Source organism: Nesoenas mayeri, assembly GCF_963082525.1.
Source record: "Nesoenas mayeri genome assembly, chromosome: 2".
In the NCBI taxonomy this organism is placed as follows: domain Eukaryota; kingdom Metazoa; phylum Chordata; class Aves; order Columbiformes; family Columbidae; genus Nesoenas; species Nesoenas mayeri.
Window position 1 is genome coordinate 51,421,368 of NC_137543.1, and position 26,524 is coordinate 51,447,891.

General features: G+C 42.7%; 1 protein-coding gene across 1 annotated transcript in view; it reads right to left on the reverse strand.

Annotated features, from left to right (window-relative positions):
- Positions 1-10,829, reverse strand: part of COLEC12 (collectin subfamily member 12) — a gene marked incomplete at both ends in the record, with an annotated part of 97,395 nt that extends 86,566 nt beyond the window's left edge. The window contains one exon of the mRNA XM_080364141.1: positions 10,667-10,829. Coding sequence (XP_080220267.1) covers positions 10,667-10,829 — 163 coding nt within the window. The remainder of the gene's footprint in view (positions 1-10,666) is intronic.
- Between the last annotated feature and the right edge of the window lie 15,695 nt (positions 10,830-26,524).

Genomic DNA, 26,524 nt, shown 5'->3' on the forward strand with positions numbered 1-26,524 from the left:
TTCACGTAGAGGGAAGCCCCCACAGGGCTCTCTTTAAAGAGGACCTTGTATATGGCTTCCCAAGTGGCAGCTGGTGGTGCGCAGCCACCGCTGTGCTGGGGAATCATGTTGCCTTTGCCGTGTTTCCAAGAAGAAGCGGAAGGGTGAGCCTGCCTCCATGCTCTGATAAACACTGCCAGGGACTGATGGCAACCACTGGTCCCCAAAACCTGTGTACTCTCAGGCTTTCATTTGCATTGCAGTGGTGGGAGGCAGACTCAACACCTCAGGGAACTTCAGTGGCTGCTTGTGCCACCCTTCCAGCACGGGATGCTGAGGAAGCTCGCTCACTTGCATCCTCTCCATCCAGACCTTTCCGTGGCACGAGAGGAGAAGGAAACAAGCTCAAAAGCCAATCAAGGGGTTCACCAGAAGGGAACACTGAATGGGCAGTGGTGGAAAAGCATGCTTAAAGCAGACAAACAGATCTGATGGAGTGAAGCCTGTGCTCAGTTAGACATTTGTTGTCCACAGACTTACTGTGTGTGAACAGGCTGCTCTGTGTCATGAGACTGGGCTCACTGGTGCTGCACCTAACTCAGGCCACAACAAAGCCTTCATTTCAAAAGTGAAGTAAAGATATGGTCCTCATCCAGGCTCAACAAAGTCTAAATGATTTGAGTTTACATCTAGCAACAAACGTGACCTGCTCCTTCCAACCTGCAAGGTGCCACACATGGAAGTCTGAGGGAGAAGTTACCTTGAAGAAGCAAAGGAGTCCATGAAATGCATAATTTTTCAGAATGTCACTCTTTACTCTGACAGCACTTTTGATAAAACAGTTCAAAACTCATATTCTTCCCTGGGTAACATATACTTTGAAAACAGCCAGAGGCACTCCTGTCCATAGCTTAAGCTAGACCCAAAATTCAGAAGTGTACTTTAAAAAATGGAGGAACCAGTGGATGCTCATTAGGCAAAACAAGCACATCCTGATTTTGAAGGCTGAAAGAATCATTAAAAAAAAGGAAATACAAATAAATCCTCACAATTGTACCAAATGTTATCTGAAGACAAGGTCACCCGCCAAAACATGACAAATACTGATGAACCATAAACAATCAACAACTGAACTGCTCATCCCAGCAGTGAGCTACTCAGGAAAAATCTTCCCCTCTTGCACAAAAGATAAAATGCTGCACAAGAAGCGATATCAGCTCCAGAGCCCTCTGCTTCCTGCCCTCTCCTGCTATCGGGGTGTAACACAATCGCCTCCTTTGTTTCTCAGGAGCTGTAACCTGGCTTATCTGATCCATATGTGATGTATGCAGCATGGTCATGCTTAAATCTTGCAGGTTCATCCTACGCCACATCTCCAAGACCATCCTCCTGGGCTCCCAGCCTGTTCTCAAGTTGTTTGGTTTTTCACACTTAGTCCAATGGCATTGCCCTCTGGCCGTGTATTTATAGTCATGTTTCTGTTTCTTTCGACTTTTATATATATATATATATACATACATACATATGTTTTATATATATATATATAAAATTTATATATTTATATACACACTTGTATACTTTTAAAATATATATATATATATTTTAATATTTGCAACACTGCATGCTGTGTTTGCTAGGGATGATTTATTTTTTTAAGCTTTTTTTTTTTAAGCTCTTTTTTTAGAGCCACAAAGATGATTGAGTGGAGCATCGCCCTTATGAGGAAAGGCTGAGGAAGCTGGGTCTCTTTAGCTTAGAGAAGAGGAGACTGAGGGGTGACCTCATTAATGTTTATAAATATGTAAAGGGTGAGTGTCATGAGGATGGAGCCAGGCTCTTCTCGGTGACAACCAATGATAAGACAAGGGGTAATGGGTACAAACTGGAACACAGGAGGTTCCACTTAAATATGAGAAGAAACTTCTTCTCAGTGAGGGTGACAGACACTGGAACAGGCTGCCCAGGGGGGTTGTGGAGTCTCCTACTCTGGAGACATTCAAAACCCACCTGGACGCCTTCCTGTGTAACCTCATCTGGGTGTTCCTGCTCTGGAGGGGGGATTGGACTGGATGATCTTTCGAGGTCCCTTCCAATCCCTGACATTCTGTGATTCTGTGAATACTTTGTAACTATTCATTAACCTCCTAATTTTGAAGAGCGCTTGTGGCATTCAAAAAAGGAATTGGAGACAAGCAAGGGCACTTTTGTCAACAGATGACCTGGCTCCATGTTCACTAAAATCTAAAACATCAGATTAAATTTTTTTTAAATCACTGTGAGCCAATATATCAACAGGCAGCAAAGTATTCCAGGGGAAATCTATTAAAATTATTTAACATACTAAGTTCAGCCGTCTTTCAATCACAATCGCCACTAGGCACTTTTCTCCAATCATGTGCAAATATTTTACAATATTAATGGTAATGTTACAAGTTTAAGGAAAATAAAGATGGGAAGAAGAAATGAATAAAACAAGATATGAACTAAATGCTCAGAAATGAACAGAACTGTGTCCTTCAGAAAAAAAATGGAGATTAGGATTGGCTGAAAGTCCTACTTCAAAAGAAATCTGTGTTTGGAATATTAAAAGTGCAGCTGACAAACAAGCCTATAAATTTAAGTCCCAAGGCAATGCCATGTGCCCCAGCCTGCTCCTCCCATGCTTTTTGGGCAGTATTGTGCTCACCGGAGGCGAAAGAAACTTGGCCCTCAGCTCCCCCTTCCAGTGCTGAAAAGAATAAAGTTTTGTCACAAATTTTATAAAAATTTCAAAGCTTCGTGATATCTTTGAATCATGAAAATACAGGAGAACTTAAGTTTTCATCAAAAAGGGAACAGCTTTTCTAGAGAAAATGATGAAAATTTGATCTGTGATGAATTACAGAGGTTAAGAAAATACACACCAAGTAGGAAAGCAAATAGTAAGAAAACCTCCAGCATGTTTTTATGCCTTATGCTTTTAAAGGCAGCATCAGAAATTGGAGTGGAAGAAACTCACGAGTTTTGAGCATCATGGCTGATATTACAAAGGGAAATTTTGTATTTTTACATCAGTGGTGCCCATACACTTGAGCAGCGATACAACTTGTATAAGAGCAGTTTGTTTGACATTATGAAAGCCGTAAGTTAGAAATATTTTTCTTTAGTTTAAATCTGACCCTTCACACTTAAAAAAAGGACTGGAATTAATGCAATATTTCTGTTATATACATATACATTTCTATATAGGCAAGGCTTATTTCATATAGGCAAGGCTTATTTTCTTGGATGAAAAATACGAAGAGAAGACTCATCCTTGAAGCAGATAATAAAGCAGAATCCATTACATCCCAGCTGGAGCAATTAACTCTTTAGTGGTTGTGGAAAGACAGGTATAATTTAGTTATGAACTGCTCTACTGAGCTCTCAGCTGTGTGCCAAAAGAGAGGAAATCTAGAATAAGAAAGATGAAGAAACATGAAAAGCTGGTTAAAATGTAATTTCTTATTTCACTGACTTCTACTGAGCTCTGGCAGAAGGAAGGTCCATAAAAAAGGTGAACTTTGGGCAGAACAGAAACACATGTGAGCAACCAATTGTATTTAACCATGTAGGGGAAGGACCACCAGAGATCTCCCGTTTCATCAGGTTTACAAGAGCCTCCTTGGAGGCTACAACGGATTGTCACGTGGAGCTTACAGCAAACCACTAAAAACAAGTGGTTAGCTATAGCCTTTGAGATATTTTGGCAATATTCAAATATCCACACCCCACCAAGTACCTATGCCAAATTCTGCTTGCCCTCCAGTTACAATTTTTTACTGCAACACCTCTAATAAATACAGTTGTAGAGTTAAATAAGTTATAGTACAATGCTTCAAGGGAGTAGAAATTATAAAAAGGCTGTTCAGCTGGGGATTAACACAGCGAACAGAGGGAATTCATTTCATCTAAAACAAATTAGACTCTCGTTTGATTAATTTGCTAGAGGCAAAGCAAAAATCTGTAGAGTAGAACTGTGTAATTTCTAGTTCTTGTTCTTAAATCTTAAATAAATTAATCATGGACCACTTAAGAGTCAATCTGAGGTCAAGTAAGAAAGAGCTGGCCTGAAGCCACAAAGGATGCCAAAGCTGCCCCGGGACTATATAGGGCCTATCACCACCACACTGTTCAGTCCCTTTGCTGGAACAGCACCAGATCCGAGGAGCCTTTGGTGCAAGGTGATTTTTGGGAAATTGTTTCCATTTTCTCTCCTTCCTTTTTTTGTGTGTCATTGTTGGCATACAGAAGGTGTTACAGAAAGCCGCTAAGGTACATGTCCAGCTGTCACCTTTTAATGGTACAGCCCGCTCAGCCACTTAAACATAATTAACTAATGAAGCAAACCAGACTTCAGAACCACTGGAGATGTTTGGTTGTATGGTGGCTGCAGACACATAGTATCCAATCCTTTCTGGACCTTTGGTGTGCAGTCAACTGGATTTAAAGTCTTTGTTTAAAGACACTGTTTGAAGTCTTGAATTAATAAAAGACATCAATATTCTATACTGCATTTCAAAATCTATGAAAATCTGCTTCAGGAGAGAATGAGGCATCTAGACTAAAAATTGCCATGCTGAGTTTCAACTCAGGTTTTAGAAGCTACTTTATAATCCCCCTGCAAACTGAATTTACAGTACTCGAGAACTTACCCCTGAGTAACTCAGGACTATGAGACTAATTTGTAGTAACAAAGACATCCAGTGTAAAAGTTTCCTTTAAAACAAATCTCTCTCTCAAAGAGCTGTAACCACTAGGACCCACTGACTTAGTGGGAACTATATAGTTGCATCCCAGTGCAACTCTGTATAATTAATTTTAATATTATCAAGAATAGATTTTTTTTTTTTTGTACCATTTGAAAAGACATTGTGCCCATTAGTTGAAAATTATGATATTCCTCTCTTTAATCCATAAGCCAGCATGGATGCAGAACTCTGTTCAGACCACGTAACAAGTGCATCCAGGATCCGGCCAAAGGGACCACCTGCAGTGTCAAAAAGTGATTTCTGCCTCCTCTCTCCATCTCAGCCCTCCCAGGGAAAGGCAAAACTTGTCAACTTGTGAGGTTTCTGTCATATTAACAACTGTTCAGACATATGAGAACAGTGAACACCAATATCTTTCTCATATCACATTTCAAAAGCTTTTTGAGCAGCCACCAGGTTTATATGCATTTCTGGTCAACATTAACTGGGTCTACATTCAAAGTGCTGACCTAGAGGTGAAACTGAGCCAGCAGAAGCACAGCAAGCAGCTGTGGCCTTCAGATGTTGATGACTTCATCAGTCTAATTGGTTTCCACTGGTTTTCATAGCTTTTATTCTGGACAGACTCCTGCTTGTGCTAACAGGCTGTTCATCCCCCTCTCTCTTCACAGATGCTTTGTTTCACTTGTCTTATTCTTCTTCTGCCTTTCTCTGCTACTTTTTCTTTACAGCTCCTTTTCATAGTCAAGTCTTTCTCTCTGCTTCTATTTTGATAAGCCCTCCCTCATAAAAACCTACCCCCTACTTAAACCCCTCCCCTATTGATGAGATCCCAAGCTGACACATCACACAATGTCACTGTTGCTGGCTCTGTGTGTTGTGCCCGTATTTTCCACCTGGTCCTTTGTCCAACTTTTCATGCAGGAAGCTCCTTCGGATGGGAATTACACGGATTCTGCATTTGCGGAGTACCTGGTCTTTAGGGAAGCTGTGGCAGAAGTTCAGCTGAAGCAATTCTGGAAGGGAGCCCACCTCCCCGCATCCTGAAGCATCCTTTGGGATGTTGTTTGAGTCTGGATTCTGACAACAAGACTGAGGCTTTTCCCCACCTCTGTCCTTAAGGCCCCTAATCAGGGAATTTATCTGCTTTCAGTATTGCAAGAAAGCAAGAGGCAAAGCCTCAGAATGGAGATCCTCTCCTGACACTTATAATCTTACACTTGGATTGTGTCTCTCATCACCTAACACGAGAATAAAACAAAACAAAGAATCTTGACAAATGGGTGTGTTTTAATATTCCAGTCTTGATCTACTTCCCCACTGCTATGCCTGAAAAATGTGAAAGCTCACATTAAGAATGAAAAAAAAAAAAAAAGACAGATTAAGAAATTCAGAGCTATAAGAATGACAGCTCTAGTTTTGCTTTTTGGGCACAAAATGAAGACAGTAAATAAGGGTGTATCTTGAACAAAACTTGTTTGCCCGTAAGTGCTGCAGAGCAGTGCTACAGCACCGGGGTCAGGATCAGCTGCACGGTGCAGAGGGTCACCCTTAGAAGTTGAAAGTTTAAATCATATCGTATTTCAGTGTAATGATTTAAGAGCAAACAGATCTGTTCTCATTAGGGCACTGAAAAATGTTAGAGGAGGCAATTAACAACAGCATTAAAATGGCATATGCATTCCTAACAACACATGTCTCTATTACGTCCCATAACTCATTCACTTTGTTCCCCAGTGACGTCCCAGTCCTCACCTCAAATTTATGCACAGAAGGGACTGCAGTTTTAGGTGGAAGCAGTGAAACTCCTTGAAAGACAATTCATCTTAGCTTGATCCGTCACTTGTACAGACCACGCACACATTATTAGGAGGATCAGGTTCACTTTCAGTGCCTGGTAAAAAGCGTCTTTATTTTCCTTTCCAAGGGGAGGGCTGGAAGAGGGGAATTTCTGTTTTGACACACAGAACCTCAGGATAAGGAACGTTTTGTGAAGCTGAAGATAACTGGGCACGCATCCTTCACAGCACTGAATTGCTTTCATCCTTGACACTTCTTCCAGCTCTCTCTCTTCATTTTACTCTGGTTTTGCTCTACAAGGCTCTGTTCAGCTCTCATCTGTAGTGAAATCAGTCTAGAATAAATATATGTTATCCAAAGTAGGAGAAGAAAGAGCCACAAGAGATTTGAAACAACTCCCATCTTCACAGGGGTAGGCTCACCAATGCTATTCTTAGTCCTATGTGGCTTGGGAAAAGTAGAATATTGAAAGACGAACAATTACAACTTCTTACCAAAAATACTTCTGCCATAAATAGCTTATATGCTAATTCTGCTCAATATCCACTACAGCTGTACGGTAACATTTTGATCTGTGCAATAACAGATTTCTCTTTTGTTTTCACAGCTTTTAATGCTCTGCTTTCCTCTTTATTGTTAATAAGAATATCCTTTGACATATGCATGCATAATCATCTTTCTCATCCATATGTTTAAAATCCTCTTTGCTACCAATTCAGGATACACACTGACAGTATAGTAGCATTGCTCGGGATTTGTTCTGCGTTGTATCACACATTTATTATAACTGCTCATTCCTTTGAACTTCTGCAGTAGGGTCCTGTGACATGTCCAACACACACCACTCAGATCTCCTGCATGTGTTTCATGTTTATGTCACTATATTCATATAAACTCTGTTATAACTGGACTAAGTAAAGGTTACTGGACCACTCCACTTCTAATCCTTGGTTTTCGGATGCTTTCTGTCTTCTGCAAAGTGCTATGGACTGGATTTTTCTAAATTTGCAGTTTGAAGTTTCTATCCAGGAAAGACCTATTTGCAGACGGCTATTCATTTGATTTTGTGCACATGAAGATAGAAATAGAGAAATTTTTCTCCACTATTAGAAAATTCGAATGTTTAATCCTTTATCCTTTAAAACCAGTGGTGGCTGGCATCAAAATGGTTAGAAAGATGAAATCTGTTAAGAAGGTAGACATTACATAGATTACTTATTTTAAGACTTTTTCAACACAGCTAAGAAAGAGCAACTGAATTTGCATGCACACTCAACTCTTGCAGAAAAGGCTATACCTGCAGATTACATCTCCAAGTTAAAACACAGAAGGGATGATTTTAGAAGTGCAAGTGATATGTCATTAATTGTCTGTTAAAGTGTGCACTGCAAACGAGATAAACTGGCGTATCCCGTGAAAGCTCAATGTACTCTGTGTACTGAAAACTCTGTGTACAAAGCATGTCGAGCTGCCTTTGAGGCAAACTGGTTGACTAAGAAAGCTGGCGTTGAGACTAGACCATTCCTGAGGCAGTGCCGGCTTCACTGATTTCAGTGGAGCACACTAAAGGATGAATCTGTCCCACTGCTTCACTCTCAGCATCTTTTTTTATTAAATGAGAAGAAATGCACAGGACAGGGTATTTGGTCACATTCCAGTCCTCAAGCACAAAACACCAGACATTTCATCCTCTGGCACCATCGCTGTACAGGTGGTACATAGCAAGGTGCCTGCGACAGCAGAAAGGGAGAAGGACGAGGAGGATCAGTGGAAAGAAGTAGCTGAGCTACCTTGGACATCGTGATGCAGAGCTCCTCTGTCATCCTGGAGCAACAGTCCCAAAGTGACCACTTTGACTTTGTCATTGCCTGATTTTTGGCATTAGTATGAAGTCGTTACCCAAATAATATCCACATTTCAGTTGAAAATACTTATCACCAGAACTGCTGAGACAGTGGTGATTACAGATACAGTTTAAAATAATAATTACATAAGATATCACAGATATATAGAAATAAATTCTCAGTTTTAACAACACTTGTCCCTGTCTTAAATTAAGGCCAATGTTTTTGAACATGTGGTGGTGTTTGACTATGAGGAAGCTGTTTTCATTTGTTTCCCAGGCAACAAATACTGCTTCATACTCAATAAACAACTACAACTTAGAAGTATCATTTGATGAAGATACATCTGATCCTAAAGCAGGCAAGTCCCTTTATAAATCACATGAATTATTACTAAAAAGTATCACAAAGTTTGTGAGCTCAGTGTAGTTTGCTGGAAATAAAAGTGCTAGCATCTTAAACATGAACTTCAATTTGTTTTACTGCTTTAAAACATAACACATTACAAATAGCAGCAATGGAAAATATAATTTATTCCTTACAGATATTTAGTGATGTAATTATTTAGATATTCCTCCGTTCTCCAGAGAGGGCAGATACAGAGACAGCTGCAATCAACAGATCATTTTGTTGCTATTGAGAAAAATGTGTAACTACACTGAGTTCTAAGTCCTACAGTCATCACCACCATCAAGTTTAAAGAGAAAATATCAAAAAATAAGTCTGTACCCAGAAAATGAAAACAGAGTCAAAATTTGGTTTGGCTCTCTTAACTTCCATAACACTGGCAATGGCACTTGATGTGATGATTTGTTTAAAGTCTCTCTTTTTGCTTGTTATTAGCACAGTCATTGAAGGGTTCTTCATTGCGTGTTTTATTACCAATTTCCGTAACTCTGCGGGGGAAAGGAATAAGATGGCTGTGATGTCTCTTAAAGAAACCAAATAGTAAGGACTTGCAACCAGAGTGAATCATCTCCCTCTCGCTGGAGTGTGGGGCACCAACATGTGCTCCCAGCAGGAGTAACATCTTCCTTCCAAATGCCACTTACTCACTTTGCAAAGAAAAGTGATGGAGGCAAAACAGGAGATGCAAGTTGTATTATATGTTATTGCCGTCCTCGATCCTTTGCATCCCTTCTTCCCCCAAAACTGGTGCAGCCACAGTCCCAACAAAAATAGAGTGTAAGGCTTTCAGTGATAATACGCATGGATTTATACTACTGGATTCCCATTGTTTTGGTTTGTTCCTCACATTACACTTAAGCTGATAATGACAAGCTGATGACAAAACTTTTGGCATGAGCACCCTATAAATAAAGAACATTGTAAATACATTATTTTTAATATGTTGCACGGCTCTGTAGATACACCATGTCACAGTGCCAGAAGTAACTTAAATAGTGTGTGTGGGCTTGCAAGAACAAAACCCCCCAAAAAACTTATCCTCCCTTCAGGTAGCTACTCTGGCAAGTGAATAAATAATCACATCATTTGGTATCCCAGACTCTGGAAACTAAGAGTAACTGTCATGGTGTTTACTGACCTCCTGGCATCTGGAATCAAACTCTGCAATCCAAGCGCAGGCACACGGGTGCCCAAAAGCAATTTTCTTGTGTGTATGGTTTTTTCCTTCCCACCCTTCAAGTTTATTTTTGCCTCTGAAGAAAAGCTAGATTTGACTCTCACAAACTCCCAACTACTTCCTAAAGTTTCCCTAATGTCGTTTGATGTTTTCATTGTAACTATTACCCAGTGTGGAAATTCTCTGCCTTTTGCTGTAAGGCTATCAATTTTCGTAAATGGAAGGCTTTCTTGCAACACCCCCCCCCGCCCCCAATAGGTATTTACTAGGTTACAGTGTAGCAATTTAGCAATCTGCTTCTTTACTTGATTTTAAAAGTGTATTATCTAGTACCTCTCTGTGACAACTTTGTAGGACATGGTCAACCAGTAGAAGTGGCATGTTTCACCCATTTAAAACAAAGCGGGGAAGGTGGGGGGGGGGAAGAGAGAGAGAGAAAAAGCAATAAGGTTTCAGCTTTAACAGATGCAAAGCAAAGACCAAATATTTTCCAGTCGGTGGATGTTGAGGACAAATATGCCAAATACATTTCACAAGCCAGTTAAGCCTCTACTGGCACCTAATCACTGCCAGATGTTTAGAAGCAACACCAAGAACATCGCAAAACGCTGGCAAAAAATAAACAATTAGGGAGAAATAAAAGTCTGTTTCTTGGGACGCCGGGGAGGGGGAAGTTTGGTGCCAAGAGAAAATGTGCTGAGGAGGGCGCAAATGACAGGGACACGTACACCCGGACACTCCACTCGCCGGACCGGCACTGACCAACACGAACCAACCGAAGCGGCAGCGCAGATCGCCGTGCGCGGGGCCGGGGCTGCCCCATGTCCGTCCCGGGGTCCCGGAAAGATTCACGTTCTGCCTCTCCCGGCACGGTCTGCCCGCGCCCCGCATCCCGCACCCTGGCTTGCCCTGCCTGCAACCTGCCTGCACGGTGCCCTGCCAGCACCCTGCCTGCAGCCGGCTTAGCCCGCTTGCACCCTACCCACATATTGTCCTGCCTGCGCCCTGCCCGAAATCTTCCCTACCTGCACCCTGCCCGCATAGTGACCCTGCCTGCACCCCGCCCGAAATCTCCTCTCCCTGCATCCTGCCCGTATAGTGACCTGCCTGCTGCCTTCCCGCACCCTGCCCGCACCCAGCCCTGCCCACACCCAGCCCTGCCGGCGCCCGGTGCCGGCGGTGCACGTGTGCGGGCAGCGGAGCGGGCGTCCCGCTGCCGTCCCTACCTTTCATCTTGGCGCCGGGGCGGGTCGCATAGGACGGTCGGGGCGCGGCGGGCGGGCGGTGCTCTCTGCCTACTGCCGGGCCATGCCGGGGCCAGGCGCGCCCCCGCCGCGGGCCCTGCTGCGCACCCCCGGCCGCTGCCGCTGCCGCCGCTCGCCGTCGCGCCTCGCCGCCGGTGGCACCGCGCTCTTGCCGCCAGCCCCGTGCGGCCCGGCCCGGCCCGGCCCCGCGGAGCCGCGGCCCGGCCCCGCCTCCCTCCCTCCGCCCCGGGGAAGGGGCCGCGGCCGGGGCCGGGCTGGGGGGGCGGGCTTGGGGCCCCGCCGGCGGCTGAGGCTGTGGGAGTCTCACTGCGCTCCCCCGCGTCCCGCGGGACCGTGGGCAGCAGGGTCTGCCCGTGGGGAGCAGCTCAGGACAGGACTCGCAGGGCACCCCGCAGTGACCGGGGGGCTTGAGTGGGACGTGGTGTTGCCGGGAGGGAGAACGGTTCTCTCCCTGCCCACCCCACGCACATGGCAGGCACCCGGGATGGGGGGGAGTTCGGCTAAAGCTGTCGTCGTGAGTGTCGCACCGCCCGGGCTCGCCACGGCCGCGTGTCTCACAGCCCGGTCTGCCGAGCGACAGATCCCGCAGCTCTGAGTGCGTGTTGGTCAGATGGGAAGAGGCTGCAGGACGTGCGAAGTTCACCCTGGCGCGGAACGAAAGAGCCCCGAGCAGGCCCGTGGGATTCAATGGGATTGCGCGCAGTGCACACACTGAAGAACGTGTGTAAATATTTGTGGGGTTAGGGAGGTACGGGCCAGTCGTCTTTTATTTCTCTACTTCTGGATGTTGTCAGGAATACTGAAAACATTTCCAAGCTCTTGTTTTCATGAAAGGCGCACTTTAATTTCCTGCAAATTGCCCATCTTTAAGGCTACAGAAGACGGTGATAACTGTTTGTGATCCAGACTTGACTTCAGTGCTGATTAAGCAGAGCTAATACAATGTGCACCAATTCATTCTGGGGGCCAACAAGGTAGCAGAGGCACCAGGAAGTCCCATCGCAGAGAGGAGATTAGACAATTTTGTCTTTGCAGTTATTGGTATCACAGTCTGTTGAATGAGGAGATGCCCAGTGAAATTATTATGCTACACAGGGGGGCCTACGGCTCTGATAAGGATCACAAAATACCACGAAGGTCATGGCACACTATCACAGCATTAGTTTAACACCAAGACAAAAAGCTTTGGAAACCTGTCAGGTACAATCACACCAGAGCAAGGAATGGAGGTCTAAATCCACAAAAAAAGTAACCATTGTAGAGCAAACGTTAAAAACCAGAAACTGGAATTCCTTCAGTTGGTCTGATGACTTGAGTTGACATCCGCTTGAGCGAGTTTTGCTGACTTGGAGGCAGTACCTTCAGTGTGGGATTACCCAAAATACTTGAACACCAGCTGCAGTAGCCATTTGCTGCTTTAAAGGAGGGCTCAGATATCAAAGAGACTTGACTCAGCTTTTAGTTTACGCTCTGGTAGTTGGCTCAAATATATTTTTTTTTTTTTGGTACAAGTTGTGAATATTGTAAAACACTTAAATCTGAATACAATCATCAGGTAATTATGGATGTCCTGTAGTGTTGTATTGGATTAGGACAACAGCTCTTGCAGTGTTTATAAAATGGATTAATGCTTAGTTGCGTGGTTTATTTTTAATCCTAAATTAACTCAAAATTTTTGTTTTGAAGAATCAATATAATTCAGTTGCCCAAACTGGAAACGGTCTAGACTCTGATCCAAGGCCCATGAGTATGTTTTCAAGAAGAAATCTTTCCATTAATTCTCATAGACTGGACAAATGAATAATGAGGCTCCATTTCTCCAAAGAAGAAGTATTTCTGTTTGAAAGCACAATGCTGAAAGAATGCTTTAAAAAGGAAGAAGAAAGAAGAATATTACTTTAAACCTGCATCATCAGGGAATGTGTAAGTAGCAGGCCTCTGCAAGAATTAAGAAAATTCCTCAAAAGCAGTAACTGATAACACTTTCCTAATTCTTCAGTCAGTAACCTTAGTGAAATGAAGACTAGTAACCAAAAATTGCAGATACTGATGAGCGAACTGCTGTCTCTAAGGAAAACATGTTCCTTACTAATTGAAAGAAACATAATTAGTATTTTGAATTCATACAGTTTATGATTGATTCATTAAGCCTGAAATCTACCTCCATTCTTGTGAATTTAAAATATTTATTAATTTGTGGATCTAGTGAGACACTTCATATTTCCAAAGTAAGCTTCTATATTTTCTTTTAATTATATAAGTTGTATTCCAATCAGATTTCTTATAAATACATTATATATTTAAATGGCTGATGAGCTTCTACTAGTACTACTTAAAAAATCTAGTGTTATTAAAGAAATTCAGGGAACTCATGAACTGTTTCATGTGTTCAATCTTTCCTCTAAAACCAAGTATTTTATGTTGTGGTGTCTGAAGTAAGTGTTCCTTTCTTCTCACTGAGCCATCTCCATCCACCAGATGAAAATATAGCTGTTAAACACTGTCACCACCCTTATCAACCCTGGGATTAATGAAGGGAAAGACAGATTGTTGGTGATTCATGGACATGGGTTAATTGAGCAAGCATATTTAATGAGCTGAACATCAGCGGATTATTGATATTATGGAGCATATGCTGTTTTCATCAAAAAGAGTTTGATTGAACAAGAGAATTCTAGATCCTACCTCCCCCACACCCTACCCCTACCACTGAGTGGCACAGTTTAGAAATATTTACTTTAAAAATCAGTGAGAGTGTGTCCCTTCCCATCCATAAATAGATTCAGCCCTCCAGTCTTCTTTCCATTGCCTGTGTTTCAATTGCCTGTGTGAACAGCTCCCCAAATTTCCAGTTCTTGTTTGATTAGTGCTCTGCAAATGATGTTTTGAGCCACTACATCGAGAGACTTGCCTTATGTTTAGCCTGGTTTCTGACAGGCCATCCTACCTGCAGGACGTGGATTGTGGGGTGCAGTCAAGATGCTGCTGGTGTGTCCCTGGGCCAGGTGACGGTGGAGGTATGGGGGGACAGTACTGGAGCGGATGATAACAACAAGACACGGCAGTCCCTGTGTCACTTTTTCCAGCCAGCCTTCCAGGAGTATTTTAGAATCATAGAATAATTTGGGCTGGAAGGGACCTTCAAAGGTCATCTAGTCCAACCCCCCTGCAATGAGCAGGGACATTTTCAACTAGATCAGGTTGCTCAGAGCCCCATCCAGCCTGGCCTTCAATGTCTCCAGGGATAGGGCATCTACTCCCTCTCTGGGCAACCTGGGCCAGTGTTTCACCACACTCATTGTAAAAATTACCCCTTGTCCTGTCACAACAGGCCCTGCTAAAAAGTCTGTCCCCACCTTTCTTACCAGCCCCTTTTAGTTACTGAAAGGCTGCAATAAGGTCTCCCTGGAGCCTTCTCTTCTCGAGGCTGATTTTGGAGGAAGTGGCGACACAGGTCCCAAGGTTTGAACCATTTATTGTTCTGGGTGAAACCAGATTGCTTTACTGGGACAGCTCAGAGCTAGATGGTGTAGTTGTCCTGTGATCTGGGCATCTTTCCCTTTCTCCTCTCGTGCCCTTTGAGCTCTGCCCACAAGAATACTCAGGCACAAGAACACTGGGAGCCACCCAGAGACACAACCTGTGACCTGAAAAGCAATTGAGCACAGTTCTCCCAAATTTTGGCCCTACCTACTGGGCAGATACCCCAGCATACTTTATTTCAGCTAACAAGAGCAGCCTCTGTCCAGTACCCTTCTATTGCCTAGGTTTCAGACAAATACTAACCCTGAACATCTGAATGGGATGCTACTTGCAGACTTCTCCTCTTATTTCTGCTTAGATGCGAGCTCCCCCCAAACTTGGACCTCAAGCTTTATCTCCATTTCTTACTACATGGGGATCAAGAGATATTCCTACTAGCCAGGCAAACCACAAAGTACATACATACTTAAGGTGCAATACAAGACGTAACACAGGGTGCAACATACACCTGACATTGCCTGGTCCTGGACCTTCCTGAACTTGAACTTTTTATATTTTTTCAAGTTTCATTTAAGGCTGCAGTGAGATTTGCCAAACACAATTACACTGCCTCTCTGGTTAAAACCACAGATCTCAGAAAAAGCTTCAAGCATATTTTCATATTATTTTATCTTTAGGAAACTTTAAATCATGTTCTAGAGAAATCTAATTTAACTGACAAACTTCATTCTGCAGACTTTTTTGTTACTCTAGTTCAGGACATACATTATGAGGCCTTTTTTTATCCAATAATAATTGTATGACAACATCTTACTACTGTGATGTGCTGCCTGTCTCAAAGTGATGCCACATGGCAGACAGATTCAGGCTCAGAAAAGGTCTATGGGATCCAAACAAAGCATCCTTGATTAGAAATGTTTATGTATTGGCTTAATATTGCTTGTTTATTTGGAACTATTACCATTTATTCATCGAATGCTGAAATAAGGAACCAAAGTGAGCGCTTTGCAGTTGCTCTACCATAGTGTGACTTTAAGCACTTACCAGCCGTGTGTGTTGTTCATTTTTTCCTTGCTACAGTCTTCTCTTGAAGAAGGAAGTTAGTTTATAATGGTTCACACTCACTTTTAATCTGCAAAACACGTTCAAATTCGGCAGTAATCCAAAAGAAAAAGTTGCAGATTTAATCTCCCCAGATGCACTTTGCTGAAGTGATCTGAAAACAGAGGTAATGTGCACAGTTCCTGTTCACTGTGATTCAACTTGACAATGGACCATTACCCTCACTTGACTCTTTCCCACATCTTAACCTACAAAATTGTGTCAGCGTCGCTCCTCTCTTCTCCAACCAAAAGCTATTCAATGATTTGGCGAGTCTTAGAGCAATGCTGGAAGAAGCCTTAGCCCATGCACATGGAGGTAGGTATGCATGGCATTCTCTTTTGATTGGCAGCCTTTTCATTGCCTGAGCCTAGATGTGATACAAAGAGCAATAATTAAATCTAAAAAAATCTGAAAAACAATTGCATGCATCATTGAGGAGAACTGCATGTGACATGGGAACCAGATGTGGGAGATCACTTGTCTGAAGTAAGCACCATTTGGGTTCAATACAAAATGTACATTTGAAAAGTAAGAGTTGAGTATTATAACATATTTTAATGATAAATCTTTTTCTCCACAACAATTTCATATTGTTGTTAATGACCATTTTGGATCTCTGCCCAGAGAGAAGACATTATCCTTGGATCTGGGTAATGAGTTTGTAAATGATCCTGAACAAATGGTGAAGTTATTTACTAATAATTTTGTTAAATCCACAATGAGTTTTTTCTTCATCTGGGTAACTAGTGTTGTAATTTGAAAGTATTTAGCTATCTAGATTTACCTCTTACAAATGAGTCTGGGTTTTGTTTTTCCTTTCCTGTTTTTTGATTAACTGGGAAACTGAAGGAAATTCTGAAGGCAGCAAAACAGCTGGCTATCTTTTCAGCATACCAGAGTTACTCAGAGATACAGAATTGTTCTAGCTCTGGTTTGGATGTTGATCATGCAAAGGCCCATGCACCAGCTCTCATCTTTCAATTGCTGTGACATTCTTCTCTGAGAACCTGGATTTCTTGGAAGGATAACATGAGACAGCTATAGAATAGCCCTAAATTGAAGGAAAAGCAAAATGCTGGAATGCAATTAAAAGAACAGCTATTACAATTACCTGCAGATGATATTTAGGGACCACTTTTATGTTTTTGGTATTTGATGAAACACATCATTATAGGTTTTATTCTTATTTTGAACGAAGAGCAATTATTTCAAGTTCAGAAAGTTTGGGAATTTTTATTCTAGCAATTTATAGACCAATTTCCTTGCACAATGTTTTGTCAAAATTACTGATAACAACTGTAGCTGTTGCATCTGCTGATTTTTAAACCAATAAAATACTCACCTTTTGTACATGAAAATATCACATAATGAAAACTTATTCTATTACTGCTAGAGTGCTTAAATGTTGAAAACAGCAAAACCAAGACCAAATAATTAGTGCCAGATTTTATTAGAATGCTTGCAGAAGTAGATTTTTATACATTAGTAATAACGTTTTGTTTGTTCATAGTGTGTGTTTCTTTCAACACACAGAGTAAAATAATTCTGATTTCCTCATAAATAATTTCTGATTGCTGGAGATGTAACCATGTCAGCTCTTTGACTGGAGTGCTATCAGAACAATCCTGGTGAAGGTTTGGTTCATGTTGATTAAAGGAAGTCAAGATGTTGTCATGTTTTGAGACTGTTCAAATGCAAAGGATGTTCGACTTCCAGTTGTCTTTAGTGGGAGCCAGCAAGCAGGAACCCAGAACTGGGCTTTGTCAGCCCAGAGGTGCATATTCTAGCTGTCGTTACATGCCAGACATTTCATCTTCAGTTCAGGGTCAACTAGATATGTTCTGCACGTGCCTGTGTGACTTCTCTGAGGTGTAAGGTGATGCACAAACGTGTTTCTGTAAGGCCACCTGGCACTAGAGAGAGTGGAAGCTGGTGTAATCTAATCATAGAATCATAAAATGTCCTGAGTTGGAAGGGACTCACAAGGATCATTGAGTCCAACTCCTGGCCCCGCACAGGACAACCCCACAGTTCACACCGTGTGTCTGAGGGTGTTGTCCAGTCTCTTCTTGAACACTGTCAGGCTTGGGGCCGTGACACCTCCCTGGGAAGCCTGTTCCAGTGCTCCACCACCCTCTGGGTGAAGAAGCTTTTCCTAATGTCCAACCTGAACCTTCCTTGGCACATCTTCCTGTCATTCCCTTGGGTTCTGTCATTGGTCAACAGAGAGAAGAGATCAGCACCTGCCCCTTCTCTCCCCCTTGTGAGGAAGCTGTAGACAGCAATAAGTTCTCCCCTCAGTCTCCTCCAGGCTGAACAAACGAAGTGACTTCAGACGCTTTTCATACAGCTTCCCCTCCAAACCCTTCACCACCTTCGCAGTCCTCTTCTGGACACACTGCAGTAGCTTTATATCCTTTTTATCCTGTGTTGCCAAGAACTGCACACAGTGCTCCAGGTGAGGCCGCACCAGTGCAGAGCAGAGCGGGACAATCACCTCCCTCGTCAGGCTGGCAATGCTGTGCTATATATAGACACCGACATGGCTTGGTTCAGGTGTGTCCGCTCCCCAAATTTTCTGGTTATGGCACTATAGATCCACATGATAAGCCCAAATGCATCATACATGGTCTTCTTGACCTCTTGCCTTGCAGTATAGACCTAAGAGTCAGAGACAGAGTATGGTGTGTATACTGCTTGGCCACAGGAGAAAGGCACAGCCAGAAAATAAAGTAAAAAGAGAATGAATCCTCCCTAGATTAAGTTAACGTTATTGCAATATATTTTGGCTCTCCAGCCTGTGAGTTACACCCACCAGGACTCCCTGACGCTTCAACAAGTGGGTGTAAGTAGGTCCAGGGGAATATTAAATTACAAGTCTTCAGCTCTGAATTTGGCCCAAAAAGTGCAGAAAAAAAAAACCTTTGAAAATCAGACAACATCATGATTGCAATTGTAAAGTATTTTGCTCACTATGTAGAGCACATCTGTAATTTATGTAAATTACCATTTATGTAGAAAGTTGAACCTTTGAAGTTTTGCTTGTTGGGTTATAATGACCATAAGGGATAGCCACTCTAATAATTATTTTTAGTCATATTTATCAGGTTTACATTGGTCTTGCATTTATGGTAAACAGACTTGAAAAGGAACAAATGGACCAAAAGATACGTAGTGATAAATAGTCCCTTGTATATTGCTTCTGACATGATATTATCAACAGTTGCTTCTGATGCAGAGTTTCTATCTTTCAGGTAGATTACAGGGCATTAGATATTCACTGCAAATATTAATGAAAGCTCTGGAGGGATCCCATGTCTTTTTCATCTTGTCAGACTTCATAAATACCACACACAAATAATTGTTGTCAAAGAACATTACTGAGGTGGTGAAATTGAGCACTCACAAGCTAGGAAATGCCAGGAGAAAGATTTCCCATAACTGCATATATTTGGAGTTATTGACAAAACATATTTGTCCCTACTGAGAAAAATATTGATATGGATTTTAGTTTATAACAGTGTATTAATTTTTCTCCAGTAACTCCATTTATCCAGTACAGAGAAGGGACTGGACTCATTTAGTGAGTACCGATTCAATATTTTATTTTTTCTTCATTGTTCCTCTAGGTCCCATTCACTGCAACATTCATGCCCTGCTCTGAAGACAAAATTATTCATTTCCTCTATGCCTGTCATCAGGGCAACATTTATATGTTTCACAAATGTTAATTAAACTTTGCAAGCCATAAGGAGTATTATTACCTAAATTTTATGGGACTGAGACACAGGAAGATTAAGGTTAAAAGTTATCATCTCCTAAGAAGTGAATCACTCGGAGTGCTATGATTTCTCAGGGTACCCAGTGTTACAGCTGATCTTTGCACTGCATACCCAAGGGCACCTTCCACTTTACAAACCTGGCTGAAAGTCCTAGCCACAGCCCCACAAGGCTCAGCTTGCACACAATGCTGCCTCTGCCCTTCCTCTCTCTGCTTTCCACGTGTATGAAACCTGCAAAAGCAACCCTGGCATCCTCTGAGCCAAATCCCGCATGTGGGTGACAGATCAGGACATTTGCTGTGCTGCCGGTAGCACAAACCCATTGATCCAGCTGCAGTCATGCACGGTATTTTACATGGTTGATGGCTAGATATCGTTGACTTCCATGGCAGGGGTGAGTACCTAGCCCTTCTGCAAATGATACTCTAGAGTTCCTGTCGGGACTGTTGAGAAAAAACATAGGTAGTGATAAACTAGGATGAGCTGGTTGTTGGTGAATTGCTGGGGTGGGTTGAGGACAGCCGGTGGCAGCTTAGCCCCCACCCAGTTGCTCACTCACTTTCCCTCAGATGGATGGAGGAGAGAATTGGAAGGCCAAAAGTGACAAAAATGCATGGGTCAAGATGAAGGCAGTTTAATGAGTGAACAGGAAAAAAAAAACCAACCCAAAATAATAAAAAAATCCATACTGGTGCAAAGGCAACCACTCATCACCTCCCACCAGCAGACCGATGCCCAGCCAGTCTCTGAGCAGCAGCTACTTTGGAAAAAAAGGTCCCTGTTTTATATTACTAAGTGTGATGTATATGGTGTGGAATATCTCTCTGGTCAGTTTGGGTCAGCTGTCCCCTCCCAACCTCTTGCCTACTCCCAGCCTACTCCTTGGGGCAGCAGAGTTAGAAACAGAGAAGGCCTTGATGCTGTGGAAGCACTGCTCAGCAACTGCAAAAACACTGGTGTGTTATCAACACTAGCTTAGTCACAAATCTAAACCATAGCACCATCCAGACTGATGCAAAGAAAATGACCTCCACTCAACCAGACCCAGCACAGTTGCTCACATCACATAGGCATTGCCTGGCAGAGTCTTGTTATCTATCACCGAAGCCACTAGCTTTGAAAATAAGAACTTCTTCCCCCCCTAGCCTCTTCTCTGACCTTTATAAAAGTGAGGCAGAAATCTTAAAAGACTTGAAATTTTCTTCACTATACAAATTTGTGGTTGACATCTTGCTTCTATGCTGTGCTATGCTGGGAAAGAGAAAAGGCCATTCCAGGCACAAATATCATCTACCCACCAGAATTCAGGACTGTGCTCCAAAGTCTGGGAAATGAGAGTTTTTGAAAGAAAACATCTACAAGTTTTTTGACAGAGACAACAATATATACATTTTCCCCTAGGTTCTTTCTTGGAAATGACTGAAAATTTTCCAAAAAAAATGTCAAAAGAAGTCCAAACAAAATCAGCCAGAGGCATCCAGCCAACAGGACAAATTACAGCTAGAATGACTGAACTTTGGCAAAGCTATAAGGTCCTTATAATGGAAAGTATTGGGTAATTTTAGTGAAAGGCCAAAACCAGTTGAGGAATGAAGAAAGAATTACCATGGTGGCCAGTGATTTTTATCTTCCATCTATCATGCAGCCCTGTAAAGGGAAGATATAACCCAAAATGTGTTTGGAGATATCTGTGGAGGGAACACAAGAGAACAAGCTGATTTTGACCTTTCTTTTGTCACTCCAGGCTGTCAGGTCTTCTAAAAGCCCTACAAAGCTTTCTCCCCCAATAGAAAATTCGGTGTTCTCTACTTGAGAAATTTATGAGAAATGACATACGTGCATCCATATCTTTCTGAGCTCCACGTAAAATTACCAACAATCCTACCTGAGAAATGAGTTACAGCCTTCAGCTGGTGTTTCCAAGCTCAGCATCAGCTACTCAGATGTCCCCAGGCAGAATGTAGACCATCTTTTTCTTGACTTGGAAGATGACTGCTCAGTGTGGAGCTGTTTTGCAGAGTCATGTGTAAAGGATATTCCAGGCACTCCAGTTTAACGTTCAGCAAACAAGCACTGTTACTAACCCATTTCAATGCAGGTGCTTCAGTGTAGTATTAGGATTGAAAAAACTCCCTTATGCTCCAGCAACAACACATCTGCTGCTGCTACAGAGCATAGTGAGGCTGCCAGCTCTCTGCTTCCCAGAGAGACCCAAGCACAGAGCAAAAGCTCCATATTACTCACCAGCTCTCTTGTTACTGCAAGGACAGCTGGGATAGAGAAGCAAAGGTTCTGCTAGATATTTATAAAATAACACTTTGAAGTGTAGAGTTTTCATGCTGTCACTTGTAATACTGTTTTCTTCATGGGAAGAAACCAGGTATGCTTGTTGACAGAGAAATTTTTGGTCAAAACCTGTCAGAATCAGCATGAACCGTGAAAGAAGTATATGAAAATCTGTTCATTCAAAGTTTTCCCTTATGATGTGGAGATCTCTGGGGTTTCTTGGGTGATGGAAAACTACAAGAGCAGGGAGGAGGATGAAACACAGAGCACCAGTAGACACGATGTTCAGCCCATGTACCATATGCCATGCAAGCAAGAAACAATTCCCAGGGTCAGGAAAACAAGAAAAGGCATCAGAGTCACCACCTGTTCCTGAGGGCTATCTATAGGTTTACGTATGGAAGGATTTGATTCTTCTGTTGCCATTTAATTGCCTAAGTTTAGGAGGGCTGCTAGATTTGCATTGCATTAGACTTTAGAAAGTATACTTTAAAATCGGTTACAGGCAGCTGGTCTGCTCGTAATGTGCTTTCTTTCTCCTTGAGACAAGTGTCTATGTAATAAAGTTCCATTCTTCTATTTATTAAATGGATGTTGTCAAAGTACTTGCACAGAAACAAATATCCAAATATATGCAGAAGTATCAGAGGACAAAAACCACTTGGATAGCAAAGTGCAACACACAGTTATTTATGTTGGAGGGAACCTCAGGAGGTCTCTGGTCCAGCCTCCTCTTCCAAGTAGGGTCAGCTGTGAGAGCAGACCAGGTTGTTCAGAGCTTTGCCCAATTGGGTCTTGAAAATCTCCAGGGACGGAGACTGCACAGTCTCGCTGGGCAACCTGTGCACCTGCCTGGATGTACTCAGGCTGAAAATATTTCTTATATCCTGTCTGAACCTCTCTTGTTTCAACTCATGCCTGTTGTCTCTCATCCACCCACCATGGACCACTGTGAAAAGCCCAGCTCCATCTTCTGTCTCACCTCCCCATGGGAAGCTGCTCTCACCTGCCAAGCTGCTGGGGAGCACTGCTGGCTTCCAGCCTGTCCCATTGCAGTAGGTTAGCTCATCCCAGAAGCAGAAAATTGTACTTGTTCTTGAATTTCAAAACATTTCTGTTGGCCCATTCCCCCAGCCTGCCTACGTCCTAGCACTGCTCCCAAGCACAGTGAATGTATTCCTCAGTTTGGTTTCATCTACAGGCTTAATGAAAGTGCACCACATCATCTCCTTCAGGTCAGTAATAAAGGTATGAAATAGGATTGATCTCACTTGTAACTAGTCTTCAGACAAGGCAGGAGGGAACCATTAACCACTACCCTTTGAGCCTGATGATCCAGCCAGTTCTTTATCCATCTGATAGTCCACCCATCTTGACCATAACTACCCATCTTGCATTCAAATCCAAATATATTGTGGGAGACTGCATCAAAAGCATTCCTGAAATTGAGGTGACATCCACCACTGCCCCCTCATCCTTGGGTCCAGTCATTTCATCACAGGTCACTGAGTTTGGTCAGGCACTATTTACCCTTGGTTCCCAGTCACCACCTTCTGCTTCAACTGCCTGGAAGCCAATGAGACCTGCTTAAGGATTTTCCCAGAGACTGAAATGAGGCATACTGGCCTGCAGTTTCCCAAATTGTCTTTCTTGCCATTTTTGAAGACTGGTGCAAGAGTTGTCTTTCTCCAGTCACTGGTGACCTCCCCTGATCTCCATGACCTTTCAGAGATGACAAAGAAGACTCGTAATGACATATTACAGTGACATAAGGAAGCTCTTTTGCAACTTTTGGACAAACGCTATCTAGTTCCATGGACTTGTGTGCATCAAGGTTTCCCAAGAAACCAGAGTCAATTCTTTGCCTCTTTTTTGAGTTTCCCTTCTCTCTGACCATTGCTGCTAGGCACAAAGACCTGAGAGACCTTGTTGGTGAAGACCAAGGCAACGAAGTCATTGCTCAGCCTTGCGTCTGCTGACACTACTACATTCAGCAGTGGGTCCAGCTTGGAGACTATAAGGCGGTCCTGACCGTGATCTTATCTCCCTTGACCTTACCAGACAACTCGTAAGAAGAACCTACTGGAGACATCCCCACCCAGGTTAACATACATTACGTGTGGGGTGTTTGTGGCAATACAGCAAGGATGCTTCGAAGCAGTTTGCTTTGGCCCAGCTCATAGAAGCAATAGTAAATGTTGTGGTAAAGGCAGGACATCTAAATTGATCTGCTATGGAGCCATACACTTTCTGTTTACCCCTGCAAGCCTCCCTTAACCCAGTCAAAGAGCTTAACTTTATGTTATCGTATTTTATTTTACGTATTGCTAATACTTGTGTTTGCAATTAAAGAAAGCCTTTTTCATGCACTGTTGACCCAGATGCTACTTCTTTCATAGAGCTGAAACACAGAATGCAAAATTTTGCTGGTGATTGTTGTAGCCCCTTAGTCTCACAGGAAAAAGGGAAGGAAAAGTTTTGAGTCATACAGCAATAACCACAGGGAAATATAGCCCCATCCACATTCATTTCCAGAGAGGAATTTGAGGTTTGGATGATATAGAAGAGGAATTACTGGAGGGGGAAGGACTTCTCAGGTTCTGCTGATAGAAGGACCTTCCAAAGTGTAGACGGATTTTATAGTTTCTGTAATTCTTCTAACTCTGTGTTTCTTGTTTTATGAGTGTGAGTTGTCTCTGCTTCCCTGCCTCTTCCCATTGGGCTCATTCATCTTGGTGTAACCCTGATTCAGCAGCAGCTCAGTGCCTCCCGGGATGAGGGTGAGAACTGGCTGTATTTGCTGGCTACAGGGACAAACATTACTTTGCCTGAGAGGAATGGAGCTGCTGCCAGCAAATCGAGTCAGTGAGCAGAGCCTTGGCTGAGCTGCAGCCACCTCTCACTTCCCCTTCCTGCAGGGAGTGAGCTCCTTCTGACTAACAGCGATTTCTGGTAACTCTTCATGATGCCTCAAACCTTTTCGCAGCCTTTGGGGTGAACAAAAGGGACATGGAAGTGCAACCTCAAATTTCAGAAGAAGAGTTCAACATCTTCCCAAAGTGACAACTGTGATGAATTGATGGATGGCCAAGCTCTAAACATGCATAAGCATTTGGAGAGCAGTACTTGTTTTGACAAATGTCCCAGTTAACAATGGGACCCTAAAGTCAGTCTTTTTTGCTCTACAGTTGGGTCCTCATTTGGGCTTGCCCATCTGCCCACTTCCTTAACATCTTGGCTCTAAGCTTTAAAAAAAGGAAATACAGTAAATCTTCACTTTTCTATTTATTCAAAATGAATTATCTTGTTATAGTGTTTGAGGTATTCATTTGGGTGAGGTATTCATCTTGGTCCCACTGAAGTCAATAACAGCGCAGTTTCCACTGATTGCAATGCATTTGCTGTGCACACTAGGTGCTTGTGAGGAACTGTTAGGGCTAAGCTGAATCACAAACATGAGTTTTGTATAAGTTATTTGGGAAAATATGGAGTCTGTAACCCTGTTTATATCTTCTCAGAATGAATTCCAGTCCCAATTCAACTTTAAATCTATATAATATGAAAATCGTCCCTGCACTGACACCAGATACAGTACATAGTCCTGAGTTACATGCCATGGCCATGACCCAGCTTCTTTCATGGAGTGAGAAGCAGACTGCTCCTGTGAGCCCTCCATTTTCTACACTTTGGAGCTTCTTCGCTGACTTTGGTAGTTGCCCCAGAAACACAACTGTTGTAGGAGGTGATAATGCAGGAGATGAACTCATCCACTGACATAGCTATGTGGGCGTCTGATCACCAAACAATAAATCTTGAAATGGATTTCTTATATGGTGGGGTCAAAATGTGAAGAATGCAGCATTGGCATATGATCTGCTCCGCTAACAAAGCAGGTCGCAGCATTTTATACCACTGGAAGCTTTCCTCGAGGTGGTGGCAGTTCTCATAATGGGTTGTTCTTACCAAAGAGTGACTCTGAATCTGAAGAGTTTTGTGAAAACAAGACTGCAACTAAGAACTGCAAAGAATGAATGTGAAAGCTGAAAGTTCATAACCTGTATGTGTCCAGGTGAACCCTATTGAGTAGATTTTTTTGTTGCATTTTCAGTTATAGATTCTAGCCTCTGTTGTTGCTAGTTTTATGGCAACTTTATGCTGGTCATGCAAAACACCCTTACAACTGATATATTTAGGCCTATTCACTTGATTGTAGACCCTGGCGTTACTGAATCAACTGAATGACTTCAGAGCTACTCTCTCCTCCTGTTAATAGTCTGTGATCGTGAGTTTTCTGACAACTGAGTATCTTTAACTGCACTATAAACTATCAGCAACTGATGTTTGATCTCATTTACACCCAAGACTGGGTAGATGCGCAGCCAGCGTGGGGCTGGGAAGCTCAGGGATTGCAGGTGAAGAGCCTCGGTCATGGTCTGATGTGCTAAGCCTTCTGCAGGCATTAATTGGTCATGCAGCCAATACTTTTGTTAATGTTTTTCTTGGCAAGAGTGAACTGAAATGGTTTGTATATAATCACACGGCTTTACTTCAACTTGTGCTTCCTGATTATGCTGATGGGCAGCATTTTTGGCTATTAAGAAATCTGTATATAAACTTACACTCTACATGGTGATGATGTATGAATTGATATTGGAACAATGACTGA